This window comes from Pipistrellus kuhlii, unplaced genomic scaffold (genome assembly GCF_014108245.1).
Source record: "Pipistrellus kuhlii isolate mPipKuh1 unplaced genomic scaffold, mPipKuh1.p scaffold_m20_p_31, whole genome shotgun sequence".
In the NCBI taxonomy this organism is placed as follows: Eukaryota; Metazoa; Chordata; class Mammalia; order Chiroptera; family Vespertilionidae; genus Pipistrellus; species Pipistrellus kuhlii.
In genome coordinates, this window is record NW_023425531.1 from 3,865,221 (window position 1) to 3,892,197 (window position 26,977).

At 48.3% G+C, this 26,977-nt stretch overlaps 1 protein-coding gene across 7 annotated transcripts in view; it reads right to left on the reverse strand.

The window, feature by feature from the left end:
• Positions 1–26,977, reverse strand: part of ARHGAP17 (Rho GTPase activating protein 17) — an 80,406-nt gene that overhangs the window by 16,840 nt on the left and 36,589 nt on the right. For 6 of the 7 annotated variants that reach the window (XR_004991892.2, XM_036460151.2, XM_036460144.2 and 3 more), the window contains exons 2-15: positions 26,724–26,763; positions 22,667–22,771; positions 17,966–18,039; positions 17,675–17,786; positions 17,176–17,252; positions 15,403–15,514; positions 12,730–12,798; positions 12,494–12,575; positions 8,453–8,580; positions 7,575–7,686; positions 6,868–6,949; positions 4,708–4,788; positions 2,630–2,743; positions 551–642 (exon numbers count right to left, since the gene is read on the reverse strand). Coding sequence is in view for 6 of the 7 variants with exons in the window: in XM_036460151.2 (XP_036316044.1) it covers positions 551–642; positions 2,630–2,743; positions 4,708–4,788; positions 6,868–6,949; positions 7,575–7,686; positions 8,453–8,580; positions 12,494–12,575; positions 12,730–12,798; positions 15,403–15,514; positions 17,176–17,252; positions 17,675–17,786; positions 17,966–18,039; positions 22,667–22,771; positions 26,724–26,763 (1,280 nt within the window). In the remaining variant the exon portion in view is untranslated. The remainder of the gene's footprint in view (positions 1–550; positions 643–2,629; positions 2,744–4,707; positions 4,789–6,867; positions 6,950–7,574; positions 7,687–8,452; positions 8,581–12,493; positions 12,576–12,729; positions 12,799–15,402; positions 15,515–17,175; positions 17,253–17,674; positions 17,787–17,965; positions 18,040–22,666; positions 22,772–26,723; positions 26,764–26,977) is intronic. The other variant, XM_045570279.1, reaches the window with a different exon arrangement.

Here is a 26,977-nt window from a genome sequence, read left to right on the forward strand (position 1 = left end):
AAATCCAAATCTTGACAGCCAGAGCAGAAGGGGCCCAGCCAACCTTTCCTGCTTGCTCTGCACAAAGCCAGCCATCTGCCTAGAGAAACAAAAAGCCTGCCTCCAAGAGGAAGCCCCTGCCTGTTCAGTACTGCCTCTTCTATCATGCAACCTGACTCCCTTCCCCAGCCTCTGAGTTTGTCAAATCACTGTTCACCTGTCTATCCTTCTCGTTTGCCATGTATTATAATTTCTGTTTACGTGGCCTCTTGCAGTGGTCCAAGTTCTTCCAGGGAAGAGAGTAAGTCTTGTCAGCACACACATGGCACCTAATGGGGTATTCAGTATATGCTGAAAATGAGCGGTTGGTGTTAAGTGAAACACAAAATAATGTGGTCACTATGATGTCAAAATACAAATGCAAAGCATCAGTCTGGAAAGAAGCATGAAAAAGAGACACCAATTATGCAATCATGAAGGATTGATGCATTTGCTCCTTGAAAAGGACTTTTCACACTGTCACCCTGTTATCGAGTTGCCCCGGCAGCCAGGGAAGCTGAAAGCCAATTACCTCCAGGGAAGAACCAGTCGGCGTGCTGGATGATGGGCTCGATGACCGCGACCACGTGCACAGAGGTGGCGGCTGCCATCTCAGCCAGCGTCCTGCAAGGAAGTGCACAGAGTTCACGCGCTTCCCCGGGCAGCCTGTCGGTTCCCTGGTCTGGCTCAGAGCCATTCAGTGACTTTCAAAGGATGAGATATTGGAGAATAATGCAACGTTAAACCCACAAGGCCTATGTGCGTGTGGGTCCCCCCCGACTCAGTCTGCCCTGAGGTAACTGCACGGCTAGGGAGCCTGTGATGGCTGTACTCTATGCTGGGCTGACACTGGCGGGGGCAGGGCTGTGCTTCCCACGGGGATGGTGTTACCCATGGTAGTGACTGGTGAGACCCAACATCACACGCAACAATTTCACCTACAACAGAACCAAGGACATGGATTGTGACCGTGTCCCTCTGTCATGTCAGAAAATGTGAACCCCCATTTGTGAAGGTTGCTATATATGAACAGGTCCCAAGATGCATGTTCACAAATTGAAAGTGTCTGGAGAGGGATCAGAAGGAAGAACGTGAGAATAGTTACTCCGCTATCCAGCATGTTCCAGGTTGGGGTCAGATCGCCCCGAAAGCAAACAGGGTGCAAAGACCCGGTGGCTGGCGGGCACCTACCATGTGGCAGCGCTTCACCCCGTTTAACTCCATCTTTCAACACGTTGCATCATATCGTGTTAGTTTATTTATCAAAGACGCGGTATTCCGGAGAAGCTGAGAACTGGTCTGGCCGCCCCAAACTGATCTCCTCTCTATTATCACTCTGACCTCTCTTCCCCACGGGAAGAGTATTTTCACCCCAATTTCCAACCAACCCAAAATTGTAGCTCCTCTCACATTCCAGCTTAAAAGGCGAGCTCCCCCTGCTTGTCCTCCCCCCCTCCGCCCCATCTGGATTCGGGTCGCTCGGGCCTCAGGATCCCGTCGCCTAGAGGGGAGCTGCTGTCTGTCCACTGACTTGCAGGGCCTTTGGGATATTGTGGCTATTTCTGGAGGAACGCCTTCCCGCTTTGTGAAGTACCATTCGTTTAGGACCTTTCTGACATACAGAAGTTTCCAACTGTTATCGAGCCAAATCTATCAATTTTTAAAATTCTTTCTTGCACTGCTTTTATGTTTGAAAAATTATTCTCTTATCTCAAAAGCTAAAAGATATATTTACTTTTATGGCATCACTTTTTATATTTAACTCCTTGGTCTACCTGGATGTATCTGCTGTAAGATATGATGTATGCAGTTAACTTTATATAACTACTAGTTGTCTTCCACTTCACTGCCACCATCAGAGTAAACGCCACTGCTGGTGGTTTCTCCCTGACCCCTCCTGTTCCATCTATGCTTCTCAATGCCAACAAAGCCACCTTCTAAGTGCAATCTGATCGCATTGTTCCTCTGCTTAGAAATGTGGGTGGCCACCCTCACCGCATGACCCATAAAAGAAGTTTCAAACACCCCAGCAAGAGACGCGAGGCCTCTGGGACCTGGCTCCGGCTTCATTAACCCGTCATAGCTCACGTCTCCTGTGCTCGTTAATAAGAACATGCAACATCCCCACCACCACCACCACCACCAATTAGGGACCTAGCACTTCCATCTTGCAACCCCTCTGCTCAGTCAGGACCACTGTAGGGAGCCATTTATCAAGGTTCAGCTCCAGGGCCACTTCCTGAGCAGAGCTCTCTCTGACCTGTGTCCCTCCAACAAGCACCAGAGCCATCAGGCTTTGTAATGCCTGTGCTATCTGCACACACAGGTGTGCAGGCAGAGCTGATCCCTGTACTGTAGCCACCTATCTGCCCAAATGCCCGACGATGGGGCCGGTTGAGGACTGGGGTGTCTCCCCCGCCCCCCTGCATGGCCAGCTCTGGGACAGGCGCAGCTCACAGGAGGGTTTTGAGAATGTCAGCTCAAGGAAAGGTCAACTTCAGAACATGCCCAAGTGCTCCTTACGCTGGAATGTGTGTCTTGAGTTATGTCTACTCTCCGTCAGGTGGAAAGAAGGCATGAACATAATCCAATATGGGGAAAGGTTACTTACCCTTCATTTCTGGCCCACAACAAGTTAGGGCCTAAGACAATGGCAATGTTGCTGGGGGTCATTTTATTAACATCGCTGGTCTGAGCAAGCTTTGCGAGGAACTTGATTAAATACCTATGGCACAAAAGATAAGGGGAAAGCATCAACGCTGAACAGGTTGCAGAAATAGCATCTTCCTGCCCACGTGCCCAGGCCCAGAGTGCTCAGGTGCAGCTAACTCAGAATCTAGCTCAGGTTAAACATTTTTCAGATTTTCTGTGTTCTGCATTTCAGAGAACAGACAATTTTAGGGCTTAGAAGTGGAAAACAGCTCAGCGGTCAACCTCTACTTGCTGTGTATCTCTAATCCATTTCTCCTGTATGCGCTGTCTATTCTACCCCTAAATAAACTGCAGTGTGAGTCACAGTGGGCTCAATATACACGAACATAGGAAAGATAAACTCAGTAACACAAAAACAGGAGCACGTACTAACACAGTAAGACAGAAATATAGGTAGCTATACTGCTTAAAGGAAACTGTATTTGAAAATGCTTCGTGTTGTAATTATAAAAAATTTCCAATTTATCATACAAACGTATTCTCTAGCATAGGGGTGTCGAACTCAATCAGAGAAGGGGCCAAAATCTAAAATCCAGCCTAAATCGCGGGCCGAATGGTTTACTGAACAGTCATAAACTGTCATTGTGATGGAAACGCAGCGGAGTGCAGTGATGACAGCGCGGTGCGGGCCACATTGCAAGGCCTGGCGGGACGGATTTGGCCCGCGGGCCTTGTGTTTGACACATGTGCTCTAGCACTATAAAAAAATGAAGAACCCAACTATTTATCAATAGAAGGCTAAATAAATACATAACAATAGATTCACACAGCAGAATACTGTGCAGCCATGAAAAACTACCAGGTGCTGATGTGGAAAAATGCCCAAGATGTACATTAAGCAAAAAGGGCAAGGAAGGAAACGATGCATAGAGTATAAGCTACACTTGGTTTTGAAAAACAGGGAGGCTGTGAGAGAAGAAAACGTATGCACATATGCATGCACATGTCTGCTCACACAGGCACCGACTCTGACAGGCTCCATGTGCTCGAGCCTCGGGAGAGGAACGAGGCGGCTGAGGGACAGGAGCGAGGAGACTCTTCACTGCACACTTTCTGAACTCTGAGCCATGGGAAGGTACTCCCTAAGCAAAAGACAACTAGTAAATGTTATAAAGAGTAAAACGAAACAAAGGCCAGATCCCAAAGTACCAAGAACCAGGCCTGACACGGAACAGGGCAAGAGTATCCGCAATGGCTGCTGGATGTGCCTGTGAGCCTGTAAGGACCGTCACAAGCACTGACCTTCTCCGGAGGCGAGGCTGAGGCTGGGACGGAGAGGCTTTTCCTCAGCTTAGCCACAGAGCCCGGGGCTGACAACATGCTAGGTAACATGCCAGGCATTTCACCAGGGAGGTCTGTGCCATTTTGAACCCAGGCCCCTTACAAAATATTCTTTGATTTTTAAGCAATTTCATTGTCAACAGCCACGCTTTTTCCTTCTCTCTCCCCTTCTTCAAGGTCACATTTTAAGTGAGATGGAAAATAGAGGTTAAACTCCAGAACTTTATCCTATGGTAAATTTTCTTAGAAACATAGTTATTATATAAAATCACATACAATGTCCATTTCCTGAGATTTTATTTAGTAGGATGATTTAGGTCCTACTTAAAACTATGTAGCATATATGAAAGATATTATGGAAAGTACATTCATTGGTTAATTTTTACCTTTTACCTACTAGGCAATTTAGACTCCAAAACCTACATACAGTCAATCGAACCTTCCACAAGACTTTTGTCCTCAGTGGCTGGAGGGGTGAGATGACTGGGCAGCTTACCCATGAACACCGCTGTGCTTCAGAATGGCCACAGTACCACCCCGTCAGGCTCCCTTCCTCCCAGCACCCTCAGGGACCCCCAGCTCTCTGAGTGTGCAAGCATGCCTGCATTAAACAGCCTCCCTGCTGGAGATTAACAGATTTTCACTGTTGAGTCACTAGTTTGGTGGCTTTATTTATAGAATGTCAATCATACATACCTAAAGTTAACAAAATTTTGTGGTGGCAACTTCTGACATATTCGCCATAAATCTTGAAGTTTTTTGTCTTGATCCTGCACACTAAGAAAAAATTTTATCCATAACCACAATGAAAATTCATACAGTAACCTGCGTCATATGTTACAAACAGTGATGCCTCCATTGATGGAGAGCAACCACATTTGGAGTCAAACACCAACAAACGATTGAACTGAGCAGTTCATCGACCTCACCAAGACCCAACCTCCTGATGTGCCAAGCTGAGTAAGGCTGATAGTGCCGTGTGATGGAGTTCCAGGGGTGCAACCATGTGCATCCCCTAGACCAGTCAATGCCTGGCACGCCGGAGACAGGGCATCACGGAGCCCAGATCTCGCCCTAAACGCGGTGCAGCACAGAGGAGCGGCCATGCCCAGGCTCCAGCCCATCGTGCCCTCCTCTAGCGTGAATAGGAGGGTTTTATCCACTCTATCCAATCCTGCGCCAAGGCTCCAGGCAGCCAGCCGCTTCTGCTCTGCAGGTTCAATGTGCAAACTTTGACAGACACAGAAAGGGCCAGCCCAGCCCACAGGGCAGAGTCCACTCGGGCCACCAGTGGGAGACTGTCAGAAGCTATCAGTACGTGCTCCACCACTGAGCCAGTCTGGAGAGCTATGGGCAGAGTTAAGTGAGGTTATACTCGAGGCCAGGTGACGTGTCACTGGGGTGAACCAGTCATTATCAGGCGCAGAATCAATACACCGGGAGACAGGCGCCTTCTTTAAAGCAGATTTCCTCACAGGGACGAGTGTGATTCTCAGAACAGAGAACAGTCATGGTTCAGGTCGGGCAGGTGTCCCCGTAAAAGCAAGCCCGGAGCTCTCCCCTGCCTGGCAGAGTGCCAGGCTCCGTTACCCAGTCCCACAGACATGATGCTCACCCCAAACTGAGCCCCATGCGGGCTCCAGGGCGACACCCCACTAGGAACTTGCTCTGACTTTAAAATCCTCCCCGTCTACAGGACAAAGTCTCACTCCACTGCAAACCCTGGTGGAAGTGACAGGGATGGTCTCACCTCCCCTGAACTGTAATGACCTGAGCAAAGGGCTTATTTCTAAGGGCACCGGTGACAGTGTCTGAGGACGGGGAGGGAGATAGAAGGGGAAGTCTGTTTTCCTTCCTTCAGGGATGAGGAATTAGGCACCTTTAAGAGGAGAGTTTTATCCACTCTATCAACTTAGCTCTGACTGGTTCTGCTCAGTGGATAGAGTGTCGGCCTACGGACTGAAGGGTCCCAGGTTCAATTCCGGTCAAGGCCATGTACCTTGGTTGCAGGCACAGAAAGCTGATTGATGTTTCTCTCTTATCGATGTTTCTAACTTTCTATCCCTTCCCCTCCTTTTTGTAAAAAATCAATAACATATATTAAAAAAAAAAAAAAATAAAAAAAAAAAAAAAAAAAAAAAAAGAGGGACGAGAGACTAGGAGGCAGGCTGGCCAGCAGTGAGAAGTCTCTAGGACTTTTCAAACAATTCTGCTCTGCTTAAACCCAACTGCTACTCGACAGGTGGTGCTGGGGCTGGAGGGAGGGGACCAAGATGGGAGCAGTCTCCGGGTCACACAGGGCTGGGTCTGATTCCAGCTCTGCCAACTACTTGCTACTGTTTGAGACTTCCCAAGCTTCAGTTTCCTCATCTGTAAAACGATCACAGCAACATCTGCTATTTAAGTAATTAGCTACAGATTACACGAGGCGACAGGCATTAGATCAGCACAGTACTCTGAACAAAGCACAAGCCCAGTTAGCATGAACTTTTATGACCAATTATGTCAACATGACATTACTGCACAGCTGAGTTCCCACGCAGCTCAACAGGCACTGGCCAGTACAACACATGTCCGCAGTGACAGGACTTTCTTCAATAGACAATCCATAATGTGGGAACCACTGTGTGTCTTCACCCACTAAATGACAATTTACGTCCGCGCCCAAGAGGTGACCTTCCCACACAAGAATCACAATGGGTAGTGTTTCACCTGAACTTCAGAACGGAGGCGTAGGCCATTTAACAAACGTGCTGTGGCAATGTTCTTCTCTCACCCAGGAGAGCGAGACCATTTACAGCGGGACACACAGCGCTTCACTTCCTCTTACTCTTAACACGCAGGCTCTGACCTTACCTGGCCACTTGAGTCCACTCTTCATACAGATGAAAGGTCATCAGCGGTTCGGGCAGCTCCCGTAGGTAGGATTTCAAAGCACCTGGAAGCAGGAACACTCTCTTTGAGGATACAGAGGGGAGCTGGACCCTCAGGACATATTACTTTGCAAAATGAAATTACCTCAATTATAACTTTCCAACTATATAGAACAAATCATGACTGGGTAGGAACGGTTAAAGAATAAAATGCCCCTAAAACAATTTCTGTCCCTTGCAACACACAGGGTGGGGCAAAGCAGGTATACAGTTGTTTGTGTGGAAAATAATATAATAATTAAGAAATATTATACAATAAACTGTGGTGTTTCGCATACTCACCCCTGTAAACCTACTTTTGCCCACCCTGTATACTGAGAGACCAATGAAAATCCACTCAGCTTCGAGTCATCTTAACAGACAGCACTTCCCCAGCTGAGCACCAGGTGGAGAGGAGAGAAGGGGAGAAAATACAAGCACGTCTCCAAAGGCTTGGATTATAAGCCTTTATGTGATAACGAGGAAAAAACCAATCAGGAATACAAAAGGCGGGTGTGTGTATCTACTTCTTCCCTTTTGTAGCTTACGCCTAGGAGACCATTTCACCTAAAACTAAAATCAGCACTGGAACCTGGGCGCTCGGTCTGAGACAGCACTCCCCCACACTGGAGGGCACTCCTTGGAGCTCACCTGCTACAGCATGGGGGTCGGAATAGAACTCATCCAGGTGAGAAGTAGAACAGTCTAAGGCAGCTTTCAGTTTCTTTAATCTGGAGGCCCCCGCCGCAATTCGGAAAAGGCCCTAAAGATAATGCAAAGCCATTAGCATCAGGTTCCTGTTGGAAGCCGGCCCTGAGCAGCAGTAAGACCCTGATGGAGGACCCGCAGCACCACGGCCAGCACATGTCGCCTGCAGGCAGGTCACACTGCCAACCTAGTAGTCCTTGCCCCGCCCCATTGCTAAAATACTGTGCCCATTAGAAACCTATTTAAAAACAATATATTATGCTTCCACAAGGTGATGCTATAGGTTTTTTAAAATGGACACCTCGGGGGGGGGGAAACTGTAAGACTGAACTGTTAGCCTCTCTCACTGCCCTACACAGACTGGAGAGGAAATCCCATGAAGGGCCAACAAGTGAACTACGAGACACTGGGCCAGGCACCTAGTCCAGGTTCCTCAACCGCAGCGGTACTGACATTTGGGCCCGAGGGTTCTGTGCTGTAGGCCGTCCTGTGCATTGCAGGATGGCTAGCAACTCTCTGAAGACAGAGCCAACGCCCCTCCCCGCCCCCGACAGTTACAGAGTACCCCCCTCTACAAAGGGGAGCGCGTGGAGCTCGGTCCCTCAGTGACCATGCCATTCGCCCCCACGAAGCACAGCCAGAGAGCCGCGTGGGACTAACAGAGCGAGCTGCAGGGCGGGCAGCACCGGCTGTGCTGGGAAACCGCAGCACCTTCAGCTGCTGTGATGGGGTCACAGGGAGAAAAGGGCCCGCCGTGCTGCACATCCCGATGGGGCTGTGTGCAAAGGGCGGAGCAGCTCGGAGCCCGGCCGTGCCCTCACCTCCTCCTTCATGCCCGTCTCCAGCAGCAGCATCACACAGGCTTCGATGGGCAGCGCGATCTCCCGGCCACTCCGCTTCAGGTGTTCCTCCAACGGAGTCCCGAAGGCTGGCTTCTCCGCCCACTTATCTAGAGCAGCAAACCGTCAGTAAGACCCGACAACCCTGCGGCATCCGTGCTGCCCCCCAGGCGCCCACAGGACTGAAGATGGCCAGTGTGACCTGGGCTGCAGAGCCCAGGCCCACAGCAGCGAGGCTGGAAGCCCTGCTGACAGCACACAGGCAACTGTTTATTTCCAGGTCACAGGTTCTGCTTGGAGCACAAAGAGTTGAGGCAGTGTGGCAGAAACACATCCAACAGAGCAGGAGAACAGAAACAAGGCTCCAGGCAGGGCTGCAGTGAGCCAGGCGGGCAGCAAGGGGCCTGGCCTGGCCTGTGGGACCCAGCGCTGCCGGAGGCGCGGAGGAACCGCTGGCAGAAACACTCCCATGAGGAGCACTTAGCTCTTCCCAGCGACAGGAAGGGCTCCTGTCCTCCTCCCACCGTCAGTGGGCAGTCATTCGCCTCTCGGCCACTTTGCTGCTTGCACCTGGATGGAGCAGTGCCGTGTCCCTGGTGCTCACCCACAGGTAAGAGCAGGTGCAGAGCCCACTGCAGAGCTGCTGTCGGGGAGGAAGAGCGAGCCCCACAAGTCCATGGAGAAAGGTGGGCAGAGGCTGAGGAACGAGGTGATGGAGGGGCAGGGGACAAAATCAGAGAGCAGGTCACTCTCAGAAGTGTCAGGAGCCCCTCGTCTCTGGTCCAGTCCCAGCGAGTAGACCAGTGGACTAACAAAAAAAGCAGCCAGGGGCCTGGCCCTTCTCGGGCACAGAGCTCTGTGACGGCCCCTCAGAGGGATCTCACTGTGAATGCTTTGTCCTTTTTATCTAAAGCGATGATTCTTGATGTGAGCAGAATACGGCCATTGAACCACCCAGGGAGGCTGGGCCAAGGCACCTGTCACCAGAGCCCTGCTGGAACTTTCTAGTAAACACTGTGTCCTAACCCCCAGCCTGCTGAAATGTGAGAACCACTGATCTAGAAACAAACTCCTGGGGCAAACTCCACCAAGGTTAGTGGCCTCTCAGACAACACACCTACTATGTGCACGGCGCTGCACAGGACCCGAGTTAAGAGCCCCCCTCAGAGTGAGAGCCATCTAATTGTGAAGAAAGTACAGGACACACATGTGAACACACATCAGCAACGAACAAGACAAGACACATTTGCTGCATCCGGGCAGAAAGAGGGCAGACAAGGGGCACTAGCGCGGTCTCCATGGGGCCAGGAGGGCTCCACCCCATCCGTGCTCGATCAGGGAGGAAGCACAGGGTCTCCCGAAAGGCCGCAGCTGCCCTCGGAGCCACACCATGCTACCCGCAACAAGCAGATCCTGGTCACCAGACCTACCGAACTTCCAAGGGAAGCCAGGATGGTACTGGTTTTTAAAAAATGTTTAATGAGATATGGCAGTTGGCAACTTCTAGTGTAGACCACACGTGAGAGCAATTCCGAGACAGGCTGGCTGCTGGCTTCCGCTGTGGGAGGAAGAGCCTGGGCCTTGGAAAATAAGACTGGAAGTAACAGACCGGGGAGACGGACTGAAGAGAGACCGGGAGCTTGGGAATCTGCATGTCACCCCACAGCAGGCGCTGCGGAGGGGAATGGGCAGAACCGGCCGCGGGGCGAGAAGGGAAGAAGCTGCTCCCACAGTTCAAGCAGGACTGCCTGAGAGAAGGACAGACAGCCGGTGTGAGAGCGCCGCTGGGACAGCCAGTGGTCAGGGACTGCGCGCAGCACTTCGAGGACTGAGCGCGGGTGAGAGCGGGGGTGGTCAGAGGGGGGCGCAAGGGGAAAGGATGAGGGAGGGCTGGGGGTAGGGAGTAAAACACTCAGAGCAAGGACCTGGCCCTGGAAAAGGGGAAGGGGCAGAAATGGAGAAAATACAGACCTAAGAGTGAAAGAAAGCAATAGAGGGAAATGAGGGAAAACTTAACCAGGAAGAAATGGCCCAAGTCACATAAAGCGCTAGGATATGACAATTAAGAGATCACTGTTCTTTCGGAAATCAGTGTTTTGTGTGTGTGTGTGTGTGTGTGTGTGTTTTTATTGATTTCAGAGAGGAAGAGAGGGAAATAGAAACATCAATGATGAGAAAGAATCATCGATTGGCTGCCTCCTGCATGCCGCCTACAACCCAGGTACGTGTCCTTGACCAGAATCGAACCCAGGACACTTCAGTCCACAGGCCAACGCTCTAACCACTGAGCAAACCGGCTAGGACTGTTGTTGTTTTTAACTAGCAGAGTGACTGGGAACAGAAACCAGATGGCGTGTTTGGGAGTGGGAAGGAGGTAAGAAGGTGCAGTGGCAGGCGGAGATGAGTCACGCACTCCAAGATCCCACCAGTAGATGGAGAAGGTTAAAGGGGACACTGACCAAAGGCCAGCTGAGCGTGAGATCGGGGCACGCAGGGGCATGGGGCAGTGGAGTCGAGTTTTTCCCGACCTAAGGATACTCCGAGTCTTTCTGAAAACAGAGAAGGAAAAGGAAGAGGGAGACAGCTACGATGAGAGGCAGATACGAGGACAGGCTGAATTAGGCTGGGAGGCAGCAGCCTCAGGGAGCGAAAAGATCACATTGCCGTCCCAGTTGTGCCCCCACCAGCATTCCTTATTCCACCTCAACCCCGTCCTGCCTGCTCCTCCTCCCTGTGACTTTCTGACATACTTCTCTAGGGAAAATAGGCTTGGGAGAAAAATAAAATGAAAGTTTAAAAAAAAAAAAAAGGAATGCTAAATAAACCTTTTCTTTTTTGTGCTTGTTTACTACTTGGTCCTCTGCAGGGCTCTGCACACAGTAGGTGTCCCATGAACACACTCTCTGTGCTCTGCCCGTGCTGTGTGAGGCTGATGCTCGCCGCGGCTGTTGTTCTATACTGTGGCTCCCACCTGTCAGGCGGGAACTAGGAAACAGGACCCAGAAGAGCAGGGGCAGCTCGTCTTGTGGAGAATTGGCCAGCCAAGCAGTCACACACCGAGATGGCTAAACATCAGACTTGGCGGTCATCGGGGCACAGAACTGCCCAATTCAGTCTAGAAACTTGCAGCCACAAAGCCCAACCTGCTGGGCCCTCCTAAGAGTTAGTGAAGTGGCACACGCCCCTACCCACACACGTGCTCCCTCTTTCACAATCACAGTGAGCACGCGCAGGACCTGGCTGCACCCTCAGCTCCAGACCCTGATTTTGCCGGGAGCACCTAAGCTCCAAATGTCAGGTCAAACAGTAGAGCAGGACCAGGCACTGCACCTTCTGCCTCAGCCATGTCCACTCATCTCTGCTGGCAAGTACTGATGGCGAGTCAGGGAGAATTAGAACCAAAAGCTTAGTGTTCAGTTAAGCCATCAAACAAAACATCCACGCATCCCGGTGGGTGGAATCTGCCATGTGCCAGAAAAGGGCGGCCAGAGTACCAGTGCTGATAAGCACAAGAGCCCGTGTCCAGACACAGAGGAGGTGTCCAGACACAGTGGCCGCAGTCCTACCACTCGCTCAATTACCAAAAAAGTGCCTGATGGAGCACCACAGACTGGCTTCTAAAATTCCTTTTGCAAATTCCCAACCATTTTCCCTAGGATGTATGCTCATGCAGTCACAGGTCAGAATCAAGCCCGTGGGACTAATCACTGAATTGGGAAAAGATCGTCAGAGGCTGGAATGGGTCAAGCCTATACAGAAGAGAAAAACCACCAGGAACTGCTCCCCCTCCCCCCAAAGAGTCCAGTTCTCTCTTCAACTGAAGATCCCAGAAGATGTTTAATGTCCCATTAGTGTGTTAATGGGGGGTTAGGAAGAAATTAGAGAACGCAGCAAGGAAAGATGGAACTGTGCTGGGCACTGGGCGCTCGGGCCAGGCGGCACCCGCAGGGGAGGCATGCAGGGGCGGGGCGGGGCGGAGGAGAGGCGCAGAGGAGAGCGGCAGCAGCACGCAGGTTACGTTACCTTGATGGGCTTGCATTTCGGGAAGGGCCTTTTCTAAGACTGCTAATGCTTTTCTATGGTAATCTGCTTGGGCTTCTAATAACTGAGAACAGACCCACATTCAAAAACAAAAGTAATGTTAGCAATGGATGGACACACACACAATGGCTGAGCAAAACTAAAAATAAAATCTTTTGCAAAAACCCTAAAATGACAATTTTTACAACACTACCATTCGGCCAGGGCCAAGGGCTTACCGTGACAAAGAACTTGCTGTACTCCCCCTCTTTGGCCATGAAGCTGTACATGTCTGCTGCCAGCTGGTCCTGGGGAGAGAGGCACGTCACTGAGAAACAGCGAAGGAAATGGCACCTAGAATTAACCTCTGGGAGCTCCTCTCACAAACAGGAAGGAAACGGCGCCTTAGAAGTGTCCATCAGCTGATGGACAACCCAGTGTGGGGACCACAAAAACAAACAAGGAAGCTTATGAGGGATGCACATGGAAAGACCTCCATGGTATGTAGTTAATACACCGTTAAGAAGTGAATAGAGCCCAACTTACGGTATGTTATTACTTTAGTAAAAAGAGAAAAAAAATGTCATATATATTTTTTGCTATAATTATATAAAAACTAGAGGCCTGGTGCAAGAATTCATGCATGGGTGGGGCCGGCCAGCCCACCTGATTGTGCTGATTAGGCCAGGCCAGCCGGAGGCAGGGTATGAGGGAGGCTGGCCAGCTGGCCGATCCCAGCCCCTGGTCAAACTCCCAGTCAAGGGGACAATTTGCATATTAGCCTTTTATTATATAGGCTATCTCTAGAAGAAATTAGTAACAGTGGTTACCTGTTGGAGGTGGTGAAAATTAGGCAGGAGGAGGACAAGGATGGAAGAAAAACTTTATTATACATTATTTTATACTTTTGATATTTTTTAATTAATGTAAGTGATTTACATAAAAATTAAACAGGCCCATCTGGTGTGGCTCAGTGGTTGAGGGTCGACCTATGAACCAGGATGTCATGGGTTCAATTCTCGGTCAGGGCACATGTCTGTGTTGCAGGCTTGGTCCCCAGTGGGAAATATACAGGAGGTTGCTGATCAATGATTCTCTCTCATTGATATTTCTACCTCTCTCCCTCTCCCTTACTCTCTAAAATCAATTTTAAAAAGTTTTAAAAAATAAGTAAAAGTTAAACAGGTTTTAAAAAATTGATAGATTAGGCAATTGGATACACACACATATACTTCATATACATATATATAATTTTCATATATATACATATCAGAATTTCATATATATTTAATGTACTGTTTTCTGTTTTTAGCATCAAGGAGCATAAAATTCACATGAAGGCCCTCATTAAAAAAAAAAATGCAGATACAAAGAAAAAGGTCACAAATGAAAGAAATGGAGGAAAGCAAATGACTGGCTATAGAGTTCAAAACCACAATTATAAGGTTTTTCAAGAATTTTCTAGAAAAGGCTGATAAATTTAGTGAGACCCTCAAGGATATAAAAAAGGACCAACTAGAAATTAAGCATACACTGACTGAAATAAACAATAATATACAGAGATCCAACAGCAGACTAGAGGATTGCAAGAATCAAGTCAAATATTTGAAATACAAAGAAGCAAAAAACACACAACCAGAAAAGCAAAAAGAAAAATGAATCCAAAAATATGAAGATATTGCAAGGAGCCTCTGGGACAACTTCAAGTGTACCAACATCTAAATTATGGGGGTACCAGAAAAAGAGAGAAAGCAAGATACTGAAAACCTATTTGAAGAAATAATAACTGAAAACTTCCCCCACCTGGTGAAAGAAATAGACTTAGAAGTCCAGGAAGCACACAGAACCCCAAACAAAAGGAACCCAAAGAGGACCATACCAAGACACATCATAATTAAAATGGCAAGAGCAAAAGACAAAGAGAAAATATTAAAAGCAGTAAGAGAAAAAGTTAGTCACCTACAAGGGAGCACCCTTTCTATTTCTCAACAGAAACTAGCAGGCTAGAAGGGAGTGGCAAGAAATATTCAAAGTGATGAATAGCAAGAACTTACAACTAAGATTACTCTACCAGCAAAGCTATCATTGAGAATTGAAGATCAGATAAAGAGCTTCACAGATAAGAAAAAGCTAAAAGAGTTCATCACCACCAAACCAGTATTATATGAAATGCTAAAAGGTATTTTTTAAGAAGAGGAAGAAGAAAAAGGTAAAGATAAAAATCATGAACATCAAATACATATCTATTAAATGAATCTAAAAATCAAGTGAATAAAAAATCTGATGAACAGAATAAACTGGTGAATATAATAGAATCAGGAGCACAGAAAGGGAGTGGACTGACAATTCTCTGAGGAAAAGGGTGTGGGGGGGGGGGGTGGGAAGAGACTGGACAAAAATCATACACCGTCGAAACCGGTTTGGCTCAATGGATAGAGCATCAGCCTGCGGAATGAAAGGTCCCGGGTTCGATTCCAGTCAAGGGCATGTACCTTGGCTGCGGGCTTCATCCCCAGTGGTGGTGGGGGGGGGGGGGTGCAAGAGGCAAATGATTGATGATTCTCTCTCATCGATGTTTCTAACTCTCTATCCCTCTCTCTTCCTCTCTGTAAAAAGTCAATAAAATATATATTTTTTTAAAAAAATCATACACCTATGGATGAGGGAAGTGGGAGGGGGCGATAAGGGGCACAGGGTGGGGTGGGAACCAGGTGGAGAGGAACTATGGGGAGAAAAAGGAGGAACAATGTAATAATCTGAACAATAAAGATTAAAAAATAAAATAAAATAAAACCACCTTAATATCATTTAAAGTATTTTGATAGAAATTATGTAAAATACTAAATAATTTGCTACCTTTCATCCATCATTTGAAAAACCCAAAAGATTGATGCAAACACATGTTCTCAGACCTTGCACTGTTCTACTTTATTCCCAGCTTCGTCCATCTCTTCCTTCAGGGTGTCTATTTTTGATGGAAGCCCCTGAAAGTTGGTTCCTGAAGATTTGTGAGCCTGGTTCCACCTGCAAAGCACAAGGGTAGATAGGACATGAGAACCAGCTTACACACTCAACCTTACGAACTTCAGGGAGCCAAACTCCATCCCTAAAACTGATTCTGCCTGGGACAGGCGCCAGTACCTAGGACGCCAGCTTCTCTTAAGTTTAGAATAGAAGGCAAAAGAGTTTCCCACCATGCAGGATCTGTAGTGCTGGGAGTAGTGTTCTGCTCCCGGCGGGACTGACCACATCTTGTCTCACGCAAGTCCCACCGCTGAACCTCAGACCACGAAACCCCTTGCTAGTGTCTAGTCATGGAATTCTTGCCATGAAACACCCCTCCCCTCTTGCCTTGATCTGGAATGTTCCCTGTACCACTGGCATCAGTGCATTTCTTGTGACCTCTTCCTAGTACTATCCTGGGCTGTGATTACTTGCAGCAAGTAAAAACCAGAACCCTAGTCATGCATCCTATACCTAGCAAACCTTAGCTATGGAAGCATTTTAAGAATTGAAAACACTTATAAGAAGAGATATTCTAAAGACATATCTACAGCAAATCTCAAATATAACATGGAATATTTATGTTCCTTTTATAGTAAGTAAAAATTACAAATAAAAAACAACATTGTGCTACAGCAATATGGGGGTTCAGAGTGGAGTAATAACTGCATGTGATGGAGCAGTGCTTCTCCCCGCATCCCAAGCGAACTGCAATAGGTGGTGCACATGACCGCCTACAGCAGCTCAGGAGCAAGGAAGGGAGCACCATTACAACTTTGCTAAGCTGTAGTGACAGCATCTGACATGAAGAAACTCAGTAAAGGACAGCTATGTTGTCACGGCTGCCAGACAGAATAATCATATCTACTTCACAGGACTGCAGTGAGAGTTAAGAGCTAACAAGCAGGTGTAGCAAAGCCACGTGGCTTTGTAAATAAAGTTTTACTGGAACACAGCCATGCTCATTCATGTATGGATTGTCCAGGGCTGCCCCTGTGCTACACCAGCAGAGCTGAGCAGATGCAACAGGACCCATCTGAGTTGCAGAGATGAAAACATTTATTACCTGGCACTTTACAGAGGTTGTCAACCCATGTGAGAAAAGGCCTGGCATGGTGGCTGCCTCCCTATTCCCCGCTCTCAGGCCCAAGGAGAAGCCCAGAAAGGTCACTGATACCAACTGCCACTGAGGCTGTGGCCAGGCCGTGAGCATGAGAATGGCTGTACGACACTAGCCCACAAGCGAGCAGCCCTTGGGGGTTACTTAGTTTTACACCAGTGCCTCCCTTCGGAGCACGGCATTTGACCGTGAAGGTAATCATAACCACACAGGGGCTCTGACATGCTGGACCCTCCGGAGCTGCTAAAATCTCAGATCTAATTATTCCCACTCTCTACTTTGCCAAGAGGGATGCTCTAGACTGCCTGCCACTTTGGACACTCGTTTTCTTTTTTCTTTCCTGTCCCTTTTTGTTACTGGTGCACTAAGACCAGGCTGGTCAAACACCATTCCTCCTGCCAAGCTTGGGAAAATGAGGCCTAAAGACTGGTGTAAGCATATCAGGTGGATAAACCTGCAAAAACTTCCAACTGTCCATACAGCGTTCCCTCACCCACGCTGGGGATGGTGGCTGGGAGGTGACATGACGCCACCTATTGGTTACTCTTCTAGCTTTCCTTACCTGGCTCTGACTGAGTCCCAGTCTAACACCAACTTGGCAAGCTGTTTCCTCTGTTTCTGGATGTTGGGAATCTCCACCTAGAAAAAAACATGCCTCACACCAATTGGGATGAGCTTTGGGTTTCTTGTTTAACATTTAAAAGTGCAGTATTTATTTACAAACTAGGGGTCTGGTGCAGGAAATTCATGCACGGGTAGGGTCTAAGCCTGGCCGGTGGTCAGAGCTGGCCGGGGCCTTCCTTTGTTCCGTGCCGCCCCCTGGTGGTCAGCACGTGTCATAGTGAGCAATAGAACTCCCAGTCTCCCAGTCGAACTCCCGTGGGGACACTTTGCATATTAGCCTTTTATATATGTAAATTTCTTTTCTCTTAGGCAAAGGATTATGAACCATCAATTCACTCCCTGAATTTCCAAAAAGAAGTATATGTCAAAGGCACTGATTATTGTTAAAGTTGCAGACAGAGAACTACTTGCTGCCCAGCCCCCACCAAAGCACCCACCTCTGCTATGGCACACAGGGGGTCCACAATCTCCTTCTCAACAAAGACCTCATGCTGAGAGAGTTCGAGAGCCAGCTGATTCTCGGCATCTCCACACGTCTCCAGCATCCTCCTAAAAAACAAGACGCCCCAGAACAAACAGGTGTTCACTGAATGAGGCACCTAGTTAGCACAGCCAGTTCTGCCCTCCATATGACGGGAACACACAATGGCTGCCATGGACACACCCACCCATCCACTTGTACTGCTCACCAGGCCCCTGGCTCTCTTTCTCAAAACAGTGCCTCTTACCCCAGGAGAGAGTCCTCTAGCTGTGTCGATGCCTCTTGCATGTTCTGAGCGAGAGCTGTCAGAGGGAGCTTTTTCTGGAAGGCAGAAGACAGTGCGTCTTTTTGTTAGTATTGAAACCCATTCTAGGTTACCTGCTTCAGGTCATCATTCACTTGTTTCTCCTCCAGACAAACTACCTAGGTAAGAGACAGCCTGGGTCTAGTTTCAAAGGTATGAGTGGTGTGACTTAAGCTCTGTGTCAGTTTCCTGTGCCTGGACTATAGGGATGAGAATGGGTGAGGTCCCAAGGCTGTGGCTGCCCTACAGAGGGATTCAACACCAAGTACTCAGCACACATTCAGTCCTCAGTAAATGGCAGCAGCCATGTTGCTGTTGCTGTACTATTATTATTATTAATTGATCAAGTGCATACTATGTCCCAGGCACTAGACACAGAGTTACTTTGATTATCACAACAAATAAATGCAGTAAGGTGCTCTATTTCAAAAACTTTTGCTAGAACAAGCATTCTCTCTCTCTCTCTTTTTTTAAAATATATTTTATTGATATTTTACAGAGAGGAAGGGAGAGAAATAGAGAGCTAGAAACGTCAATGAGAGAGAAACATCGACCAGCTGCCTCTTGCACACCCCCTACTGGGGATATGCCCACAACCAATGTACATGCCCTTGGCCAAAATCGAACCCGGGACCTTTCAGCCCGCAGACCGACGCTCTACCACTGAGCCAAACTGGTTTCGGCAGAACAAGCATTCTTAAACTGGCTGTTAATTTGGCTGTAATAATAAAGATTTAGCTTTAATTACATGTCTAAAACTATCTAGCCAAATTTCCAAATAAACTTTTTTAGGGTTTTAAGCACAAAACTGCCTCTTTTCCTATCAGATTTGTTCTTCAGCTGAAAATGGCCATAAGAATCACCTGATTAATGTTCTAATTGCACAGCCAAGGAAGCTGGAGGTGGGAGGTGAGATGGAATGGCCAGGCACCTGGGTGAGGGATGGCAGAGTGGCCTGAGCCCTGGGTGTGGGTTTTCCACCTCGGGCTGATAGTTTATCTCAGAAGCCGAGAAAGAGGAGGGGAAGTAACCAGTGGGGTGGGTACATCACTGCAATCTGCTCACTGAAGGGGCTTCCCATGCTGCCTCTCCACTAGAAAGGGCACTCCCAGCAGGGCAGGCTCCCCTCACTAGGGCTCTGTGCCTTGACCTCAGCATGCCCCTCTCTTTCCTGCTTTTGCAGGGCTCCACCCGACATGTCACACATATCTGCTTGTCTCATCTAGAGTCTCCCTGGGAGAGGGGGACCAGGGAAACAGGCCGTGAAGGTCTCATTTTATCTTCTTTGGTATATTGTAGATTTGACCATGTAAATGGGTAGCTTGCTGAAATGTAAAAGTAACCACAAGTATGCTTACTTCTCTGCCTTCCTCCCAAGGTATTTTCAAACAAGTAGTAGGCTTCCCTGCCCTACTGCCATCTCCACACTGCTAGACTAGGAAGACCCCTGAAAACGGGAGCCTGCTTGGTCTCCACAGAGGAAAAGTTGCATACCGTATTTTCCGGCATATAAGACGACCTTTGAAACGAAAAAAAGTCAACCGAAAATCGGGGGCAAAAGACCAAAACTGCACAAAAATTACCTGCAGTTCTTGACGGCAAAGTAAGTCTTTTCTTTGAAGTGGGGGGTAGTCTTATACAGCGAATATAGGCCTAAACCTATGATTTAACTGTAAAAATTAGGGGGTCGTCTTACATGCCGGAAAATACGGTATTTCAGTCTGCTGCCTTCCAAGGGCATTTCACACAGGCAACCATGACAATCAAGAGAAATACACTTGGTGAAGCCCCGGAGCTCTAACTTTGGCGGGGAGTCTGTTTATTAAGCATCACTCTGGGTCTCCGTGTCAACAGCCTGTGGCTCCCCTGCCAACCCCAAAGCCACCACAACCCTGTCCTCTGAGCTGCCAACATTAGGACATTCTGCTTATTTGACATGTGAGCTCACTGATGAAGATGCGGTCCATCACCATCCAACTCCTCCAAGGAGAGGTGAGGCCTAGGGCTTTGGTGAAAAAGCCTCAAGTTGTGATCTATAAAAGGCATGCCAACTGCACACAGAGAAGCAATTCCAGATCCATACAGCCCACAATATGAGCTCTGCCAAGTCAATGGCTCAGGCCGTGTCATCCCCCAATTCTTTCCTCTTCACATATTGGAGCTACTGGTGGGGCTTGTGGGATTTCCTCCTGTCACTCCTAGAGCCCTAGAGACTGCTGCGACTTTCTCCATATTATATGACCTCTTCTGGTCACCCCTGTTCTATCATTTCCATGGTGACGCCTCTTCCCACATGCAGAGTGCAGGCTTCCTCAGAAGCCAGTTTCGGGCACTTCTGTTTGAGATTGGGAAGGGAAGCTTAAGGCATTAGGCTTTAACAATGAGGGCCAGGCACCCTTGGCCCTGCTCCCTGGAATATGCCCATCACCTGTCATTCATTTCCCTTCTGTAATGCTAGGATACCACCTCCTCTAGGAAGCCCACCTGACTCCCCCTCTCCTCCTCTGGTGCCCATTCTTGGTCCTTAAATACCCTGTGCATATTTTATTTAGCATGTTGTTTTATAATCATCCATTTGGTGTATCTCCCCCACTAGGCTGTGGGCACCTTCAGGGTGAAGGCGACCTGTTACTACTCATCCAGCATTTGCATGTGTTATGTCTTATTCCTCCTGTGTCTGCTTTGAGGCACAGCCCTGCTGTCACATAAACTCATTAGACACAAACAAACATTTATCAAACACCATACTGTGTGGACAATGCATACTGCATGAAGGAAAGGAAGCAGAAACAATGGGACTGATAAGGGGAATTTAATCAGATTAGCAAGGGCGTAAGTCAGCTAACAGCTTGGACCTTACCCGAAAAGGCAGCAGCACGTCCCTGACAGGCGCTACTGGCACTGGGGCACCTTTAGGTGTAGAACTATCCCCTCAGACACTGCAGATGTTGGGAGTTTTGGTTCCCTATCCTCCAAATGCCAGTAGTGTAACTCAGTCTCTATGGCAACCAAAAATGTTCCTACACATCTCCAGATATCCCAGGAGTGTAGCCTGGTCCCTGTTGAGAACAGCTAAGTGAAGATTTTTTTGTGGGTTTTGTTGGTCTCTTTGTTTTAAGGCAGGAGGATGACAGAATCGATCTGTACTTCAGGAAACCAACTCTGGTGATCGGATCGAAGACGGTCTGGAAAAGGGGGTGACCCAGGCAGGCAAGGCCACTCCAGAGGTGCCTGTGGCAGCCCAGGTCTCACTTTGGGACCAGGTGGCAGAGTGGGAGGGGAGGGGAGGAAATCAAACATCCATAGAGAATCGCAAGACATGCTCACTGAGCTGCTCCAGAACACTGAGGGCAAACTGAACTGAAAGGGATGTAAGATAACCTGCAGTTTCTAGCTTGCGGAACTGGGGGACAGAATTTGAGTCAGCACAGAAGAACTGGTTATGCATGTCAGACAGACAGTGAGGGCAGGGAGCTTTCTACTTGGCTGAAAATCGTTTAGAAGTCCCTGTATACAGACATCATATAGAAGCCATGAGACTAGAGGAGGTGGCTCAGAGAACGAGACTGTGAGACCGAGAAGGACAGACCCCAGGAAACAATATTGAAAGGGCAGGCAGAGCAGAAGTCGTGGCAAGAGAAGGAGTGCCAAGGGCAGCCCCGGGGCATTGGGCTGATTCTGAAGAACGAGATGTGCGCAGGCACTCCTGGGACTGTAGGTGTTTGCAAACTTCCACTCCTTGACATACACACTGCAGAATGCTTGGTGCTATGCAAGAGAGGAATGACCCAGTTGTCAAAATGCCCCACAAGTGTCTGTCGAGAATGTAAAAGAAAGTGACACAGGTCATCTGTGTACCAGCTCTTCCTTTTGAGACATCAGGTGACAAAACAACCCAGCAAAAAGAAGGTTTCTCGCCCTGGAAGCCCTGGCCAACGTGGCTCAGTGGGTTGGACACTGCCTGGTGCACTGAGCAGTTGCTGGTTTGATTCCCAGTCAGCGCACATGCCCGAGTTGTGACCTCGAATCCCATTAGAGGACGTGCAGAAGGCAGCCAACCGATGTTTCTCTCTCTCTCTCTCTCTCTCTCTCTCTCTCTCTCTCTCAAAAAAGCATATTAAAAAAAAAGACTACCACTGGAAAGAGATACTTTCTACTCCGGGTGGATGCTCACAGGAGAGCCTAGGGAAGCTGCGAACAGCCAACCGGCAACTAGGAGACTAGGAGGAGTGTCCACTAAGGGGTCAAGCGGACACTGAGGGGAGAAATGAGAGAAGGAAAGACACTGGGGCTTGTGGCTTCATCACTGAAATGCTAGCTAGGAAGCCAATAAACTCTACTTTCTAGGTGAATTTCAGACAAGCCTTCAGCTTCTGCCATTAAAGGATTCCTAACTGACAGGTCTGTTCTCTAATCAATGACAAATGGCTCAAGTCAAAAGCACTGGAGTGGGCAGGGCTTTCAGCTCAACGATAACTTAAGCTCAAAAGAATGTTGTGGGTGGGCAGGTGTTGTGAGCCGGACATGAGATGAGGTACAAATCTGCAGGCCAAGCTGCTGGTGTTGCTTGGGGAATCCAGCTGGTCAAAGGAGAAGCCCCTCAAAGAGACAAGAACCGAGAGCAGAGTTGCATTTGCTACTCACGTGTCTCTTGTCGGCGTCCGTGCCATGCTGGCCCTGGAAGCATGCCGTCAGGCGCTTGTGAGAGTGATGGCACATTGACCGCACCGCATCCAGACGCCGTTCGATCTGGCAAACAGAGACAAAGGAGCCATTGCAGGGCTGCAGAACAAACTCAGCCTCTCCTTAGGCGGCGCCTGCACTGGGCAGTGAAGCACCCTGCAGTCAGATTTGTTGGCTCCTGGTAAAAATGTGTGGGCTGTGGGGAACTGTCCTGTGAGTGACAGCATGTGTGGCACCATCTCTGGCCTTTATGCACTGGATGTCAGTAGTTGTGACAACCAAACCTGTCTCCAAAAAAATGTCCAATAACCCCTCAGAGAGCAGTCACCTCTGGGTGAGACCCGCTGACCTCCCTCCTTCTGAGGGCTTTAGACCCCCGAGAGGCTGAATCTCAGCCTGCCCCAGAAAGAGCAGTGGCAGTGATGTCACACGCCACACACCAGGAACATGCCAGGTCCAACCTCCAGCACCACGGCGGGGAAGGAGAGCCACAGGGCCCTCAGCAGCTCTCCGTCCACACACAGACAGCAAGCAGAAGACACACAGCAAATGTCCACAATTTAACCTCAGGGTCCGTGTTTTCAAAACTATTCCTATTGGGCTTGGGGTGGGTTTTTGTCTTTGTTTTTGAAATAAGCCTCTAAACAGAATGGCAGCCGGTAGTAAGAAACACTGACTTAGGGGACCCCCGCATCATGATTTGCTTCCCAAAATATTACTGCTGGGATATGGCCATTTATGGCAAAGGAGCTGCTTTTTACAGGAAGGAATGCCAAAAATGTGTATTCTAATGACTCACTAAGAATGAACAGGCCCTTAGGGATGCTTTCTATTTTAAAGAAAAATCAACAAATTCAAGGCAGAATGTACTTTTACCCCAAACATTTTATCCAAGGAGGAGGTTCTGTGCCTCTTCCCCTCAGGCCCTCACGCACGAGCAGCTTTCGTCCCGAGACAAGCCTGGTGGTCGCCAGGGGGGCTGGCAGGCACATTTATATTTAGCAGCAAATGCCACATCAGCTTCCCCAGAGCTTACAATGGCCAGATTTAAAACATTAGAAAAGTAATACACACTCTTCACTGGCCACCAAAGCATGGGGGAAACCACCCAAAAAACTCCATTTCATTTTGACTCCCATTTGCACTAGAATGTACAGTCAGCAGGGACAAGGCTGTGGTCTGTTCTGCTCACTCCATATTCCAAGTACCTGGAGCGCTGTCTGCCACACAATGGAAGGTGCTCACTTACTATCTGTTGAAAGGACACGTATCTACTGAGTCCCCATGCAAGGCATTAGAAAAGGAACAGAACATGCATAGTGGCTCTGCCTCCTGGGAATCACAGTTGCCCAGGAAACAACATGCAAGCAAAATAAGAAGGCAGCCTCTTAATCAGCTCTCACGGAAATCCAGAAAAGGATGCAGGACAGCGATTTTCGACCGGTATGCCATGGCAAGAATTTTTATTTTTTATTAATTTAAAACATATATATATTTTATTGATTTTTTACAGAGAGGAAGAGAGAGGGATAGAGTGTTGGAAACATCGATGAGAGAGAATCATCGATCAGCTGCCTCTTACACACCCCCTACTGGGGATGTGCCCGCAACCAAGAAACATGCCCTTGACCGGAATTGAACCTGGGACCTTTCAGTCCACTGGCCCGATGCTCTATCCACTGAGCCAAACCAGTTCCGGCAAGAATTTTTTAAAATATGCCACACCGGGAGCCCTGACCTCTTTTCCCTTAGATCGTCAATGAAAAAAATGACAGCAGCCATCCAATGTGAATGAATCAAAATTATACCTATTTTTTGTTTTTTTGGTGTGCCACATGACTGTAATTAGCTTATGTGTGCCATGACATGAAAAGGCTGAAAATCACTGGCGTAGGAGGACAGAGCAAGTTAAGAGAAATTTCACACCAGAAACAAAATCATCACCGGCCACAACAGTGGGAGCAAAACAACACGCCACCCTGCAGCAGCACCATGCGCCGCGCTCCGTGCTCCGCCCCATGCTCTCCAGAGTAAACTATGAGATGGATACAGCTGTTACCCGCCCTTTCACAGAACCAGAAACGGAGGCATGGGGTGGTTAAGTAAATCCCGAGGCCACAGAGCTAGGCAGGGGCAAACCTGGAGTTTGAATCCAGGTAGCGAGGCACCAGACTCCACACCTTTAAACACTATTCTCCCTCTTTACACTTAAAAACAACAGAAATCAGAAAAACATCTCAGCAATTATGGTGGACACGGTTATCTGTGTCACAAAATAAGGCGTTCCTAGAATCTGGCAGCCTCCTCAGGCCAGCAGATGTTTGGGCAAGGGGACAAGAGCAGATGGCTGCTGCCTGCGCTCCAGGGAAAGGGCCGCTGGCCTCATCTCAGGGCTTCAAGGATTGAGTGAGGCGATGTACGCCACTAGGGTGGGGGTGGGCGAGAGATACTGACATTTATGAAAATGGGTGTGGTTGAGGCTTAACTGGATCAAACAATATTTCTGAACATCTGAAAATGAGTTAGAAATATATGACAAATAAAACAATGGGAAAATATTAAGACTATCATTCTTTAATAAATCTTTGGGGGGGAGAGGGTCTTCTAATCCTTAATGAAAACTTCCAGTCCTAAAAAAAAAAAAAAAAAAAAAAAGAAAAAAGAATAAGAAATGAAACTGTGCTCTTAAAATATTCTGCTGCAGATGGCTGTCATAATTAGGACGTTGCGGCGTGACGTGGTAGAAGCAGCATTTTAAAAAAGCATGCGCCTTCCCTGCACAGGGAGTTGCCAGGGAGCAGGCCTTTGGTCCTCAGGGACGCCCTGGAGCAGACGGGCAGTTCATAGAAATGAGAAGCAAGGAGGCAGGTGAGGAGGCTCAGTCCTTCCTGGAGTGTCTGTATGGGTGGGTGGGGTAGGGTGAAGTGCTATGTTATCAAGATCCCGGGCCTTCAACCCAGCCCTAACGTTAGGGAAACCTGCTGAGAGATGGAGGGGAGTGGACCTGGCTCAGGCCCGGGGCAGCAAGCCTCTCCCTACAAAGGAAAGAAAGTTTGAGCTAATGACTTGAGGCCAACTGATTGCCTCATGGTGGTTCTGACATCCAGACCACTGTCACTGAGACCCTAAATCCCACAGAGCCCAACTCAACTCAGTCGGGAAACCAGATTGTAAGAGGGCGCAAGGAGTCAAAACTCTAGGCCCTGGCTGGTTTGGCTCATCTTGCGGACTGATGGGTCCTAGTTTCAATTATGGTGAAGGGCACGTGCCTGGGTTTTGGGCTCAGTCTCCAGTGGGGACGTGCAGGAGGCAGCCGATTGATGACTCTCTCTCATTATCGATGTTTCTATCTCTCTCTCCCTCTCCCTTCCTCTTTGAAATCAATAAAAATTAAAAAAAAAAAAACAACTCTAGGATGAGCCCTGGCCACATGTGCAGTTCAGTGGTTAGAATGTCTGCCTGCATACCAAAGGTCAGCGGCACATGCCTGGGATGCAGATTCGTCCCCAGCCCCAGGTGGAGTATGTATGGGAGGCAGACAAATTGCTGTTTCTCTCTCTCTCCCCCCTCCCTCCCTTCCACTCTAAAAAAATCAATGGGAAAAAAATATCCTTGGGTGAGGATTAACCAAAAACAAACAAATAAAAAACTCCACACAACTCTAAGCTGAAGCCAGTGGGGCCTCTGCTGCAGCTGGCAGGGCCTCTCCCATCAAAGGCATCATCACAGCAGCAAACTGCAGCCCCTCAACCTGCCCAGGACCATGACCAGGCCCACACCCCCACTCCAACACCTGGCGCTAGACAGCAGGGCCAGCCTCATGTGACACACAGCATGACCAGTTTCACATCCCCTTTATCACATGCAACAACGGCCATTCTTTCCTGCTCAAACCATGCGAGCCATGTCATTCTACTTTAGGCTTAAAAAACAATAAGCTTCAGCTCTCACCTATGGATTTTTTTTTTTTTAGAATGCCTTTACTTTAAACAGAATATTTTACAAATACGTTAGTTACCTGTAGCAGATCTTCACTGAGGACTTCTGTTTTCTCAGCTCTGTAGGGAAAATTAAAGTTCAGAGTTAGAGATCCAGAAATGAAAAGCAACTCAGGACAATTAATAATTATTACCCAAGAACTTAAAACAAAACAGGCAGAAATGAATGTAACTAGTGGAGAAATTCTATCAATTTTTATATCAGAGGACAACTTAAGCAAAACCCAAGTTATTGTGGGGTGTGTGTGTGTGTGTGTGTGTGTGTGTGTGCGCG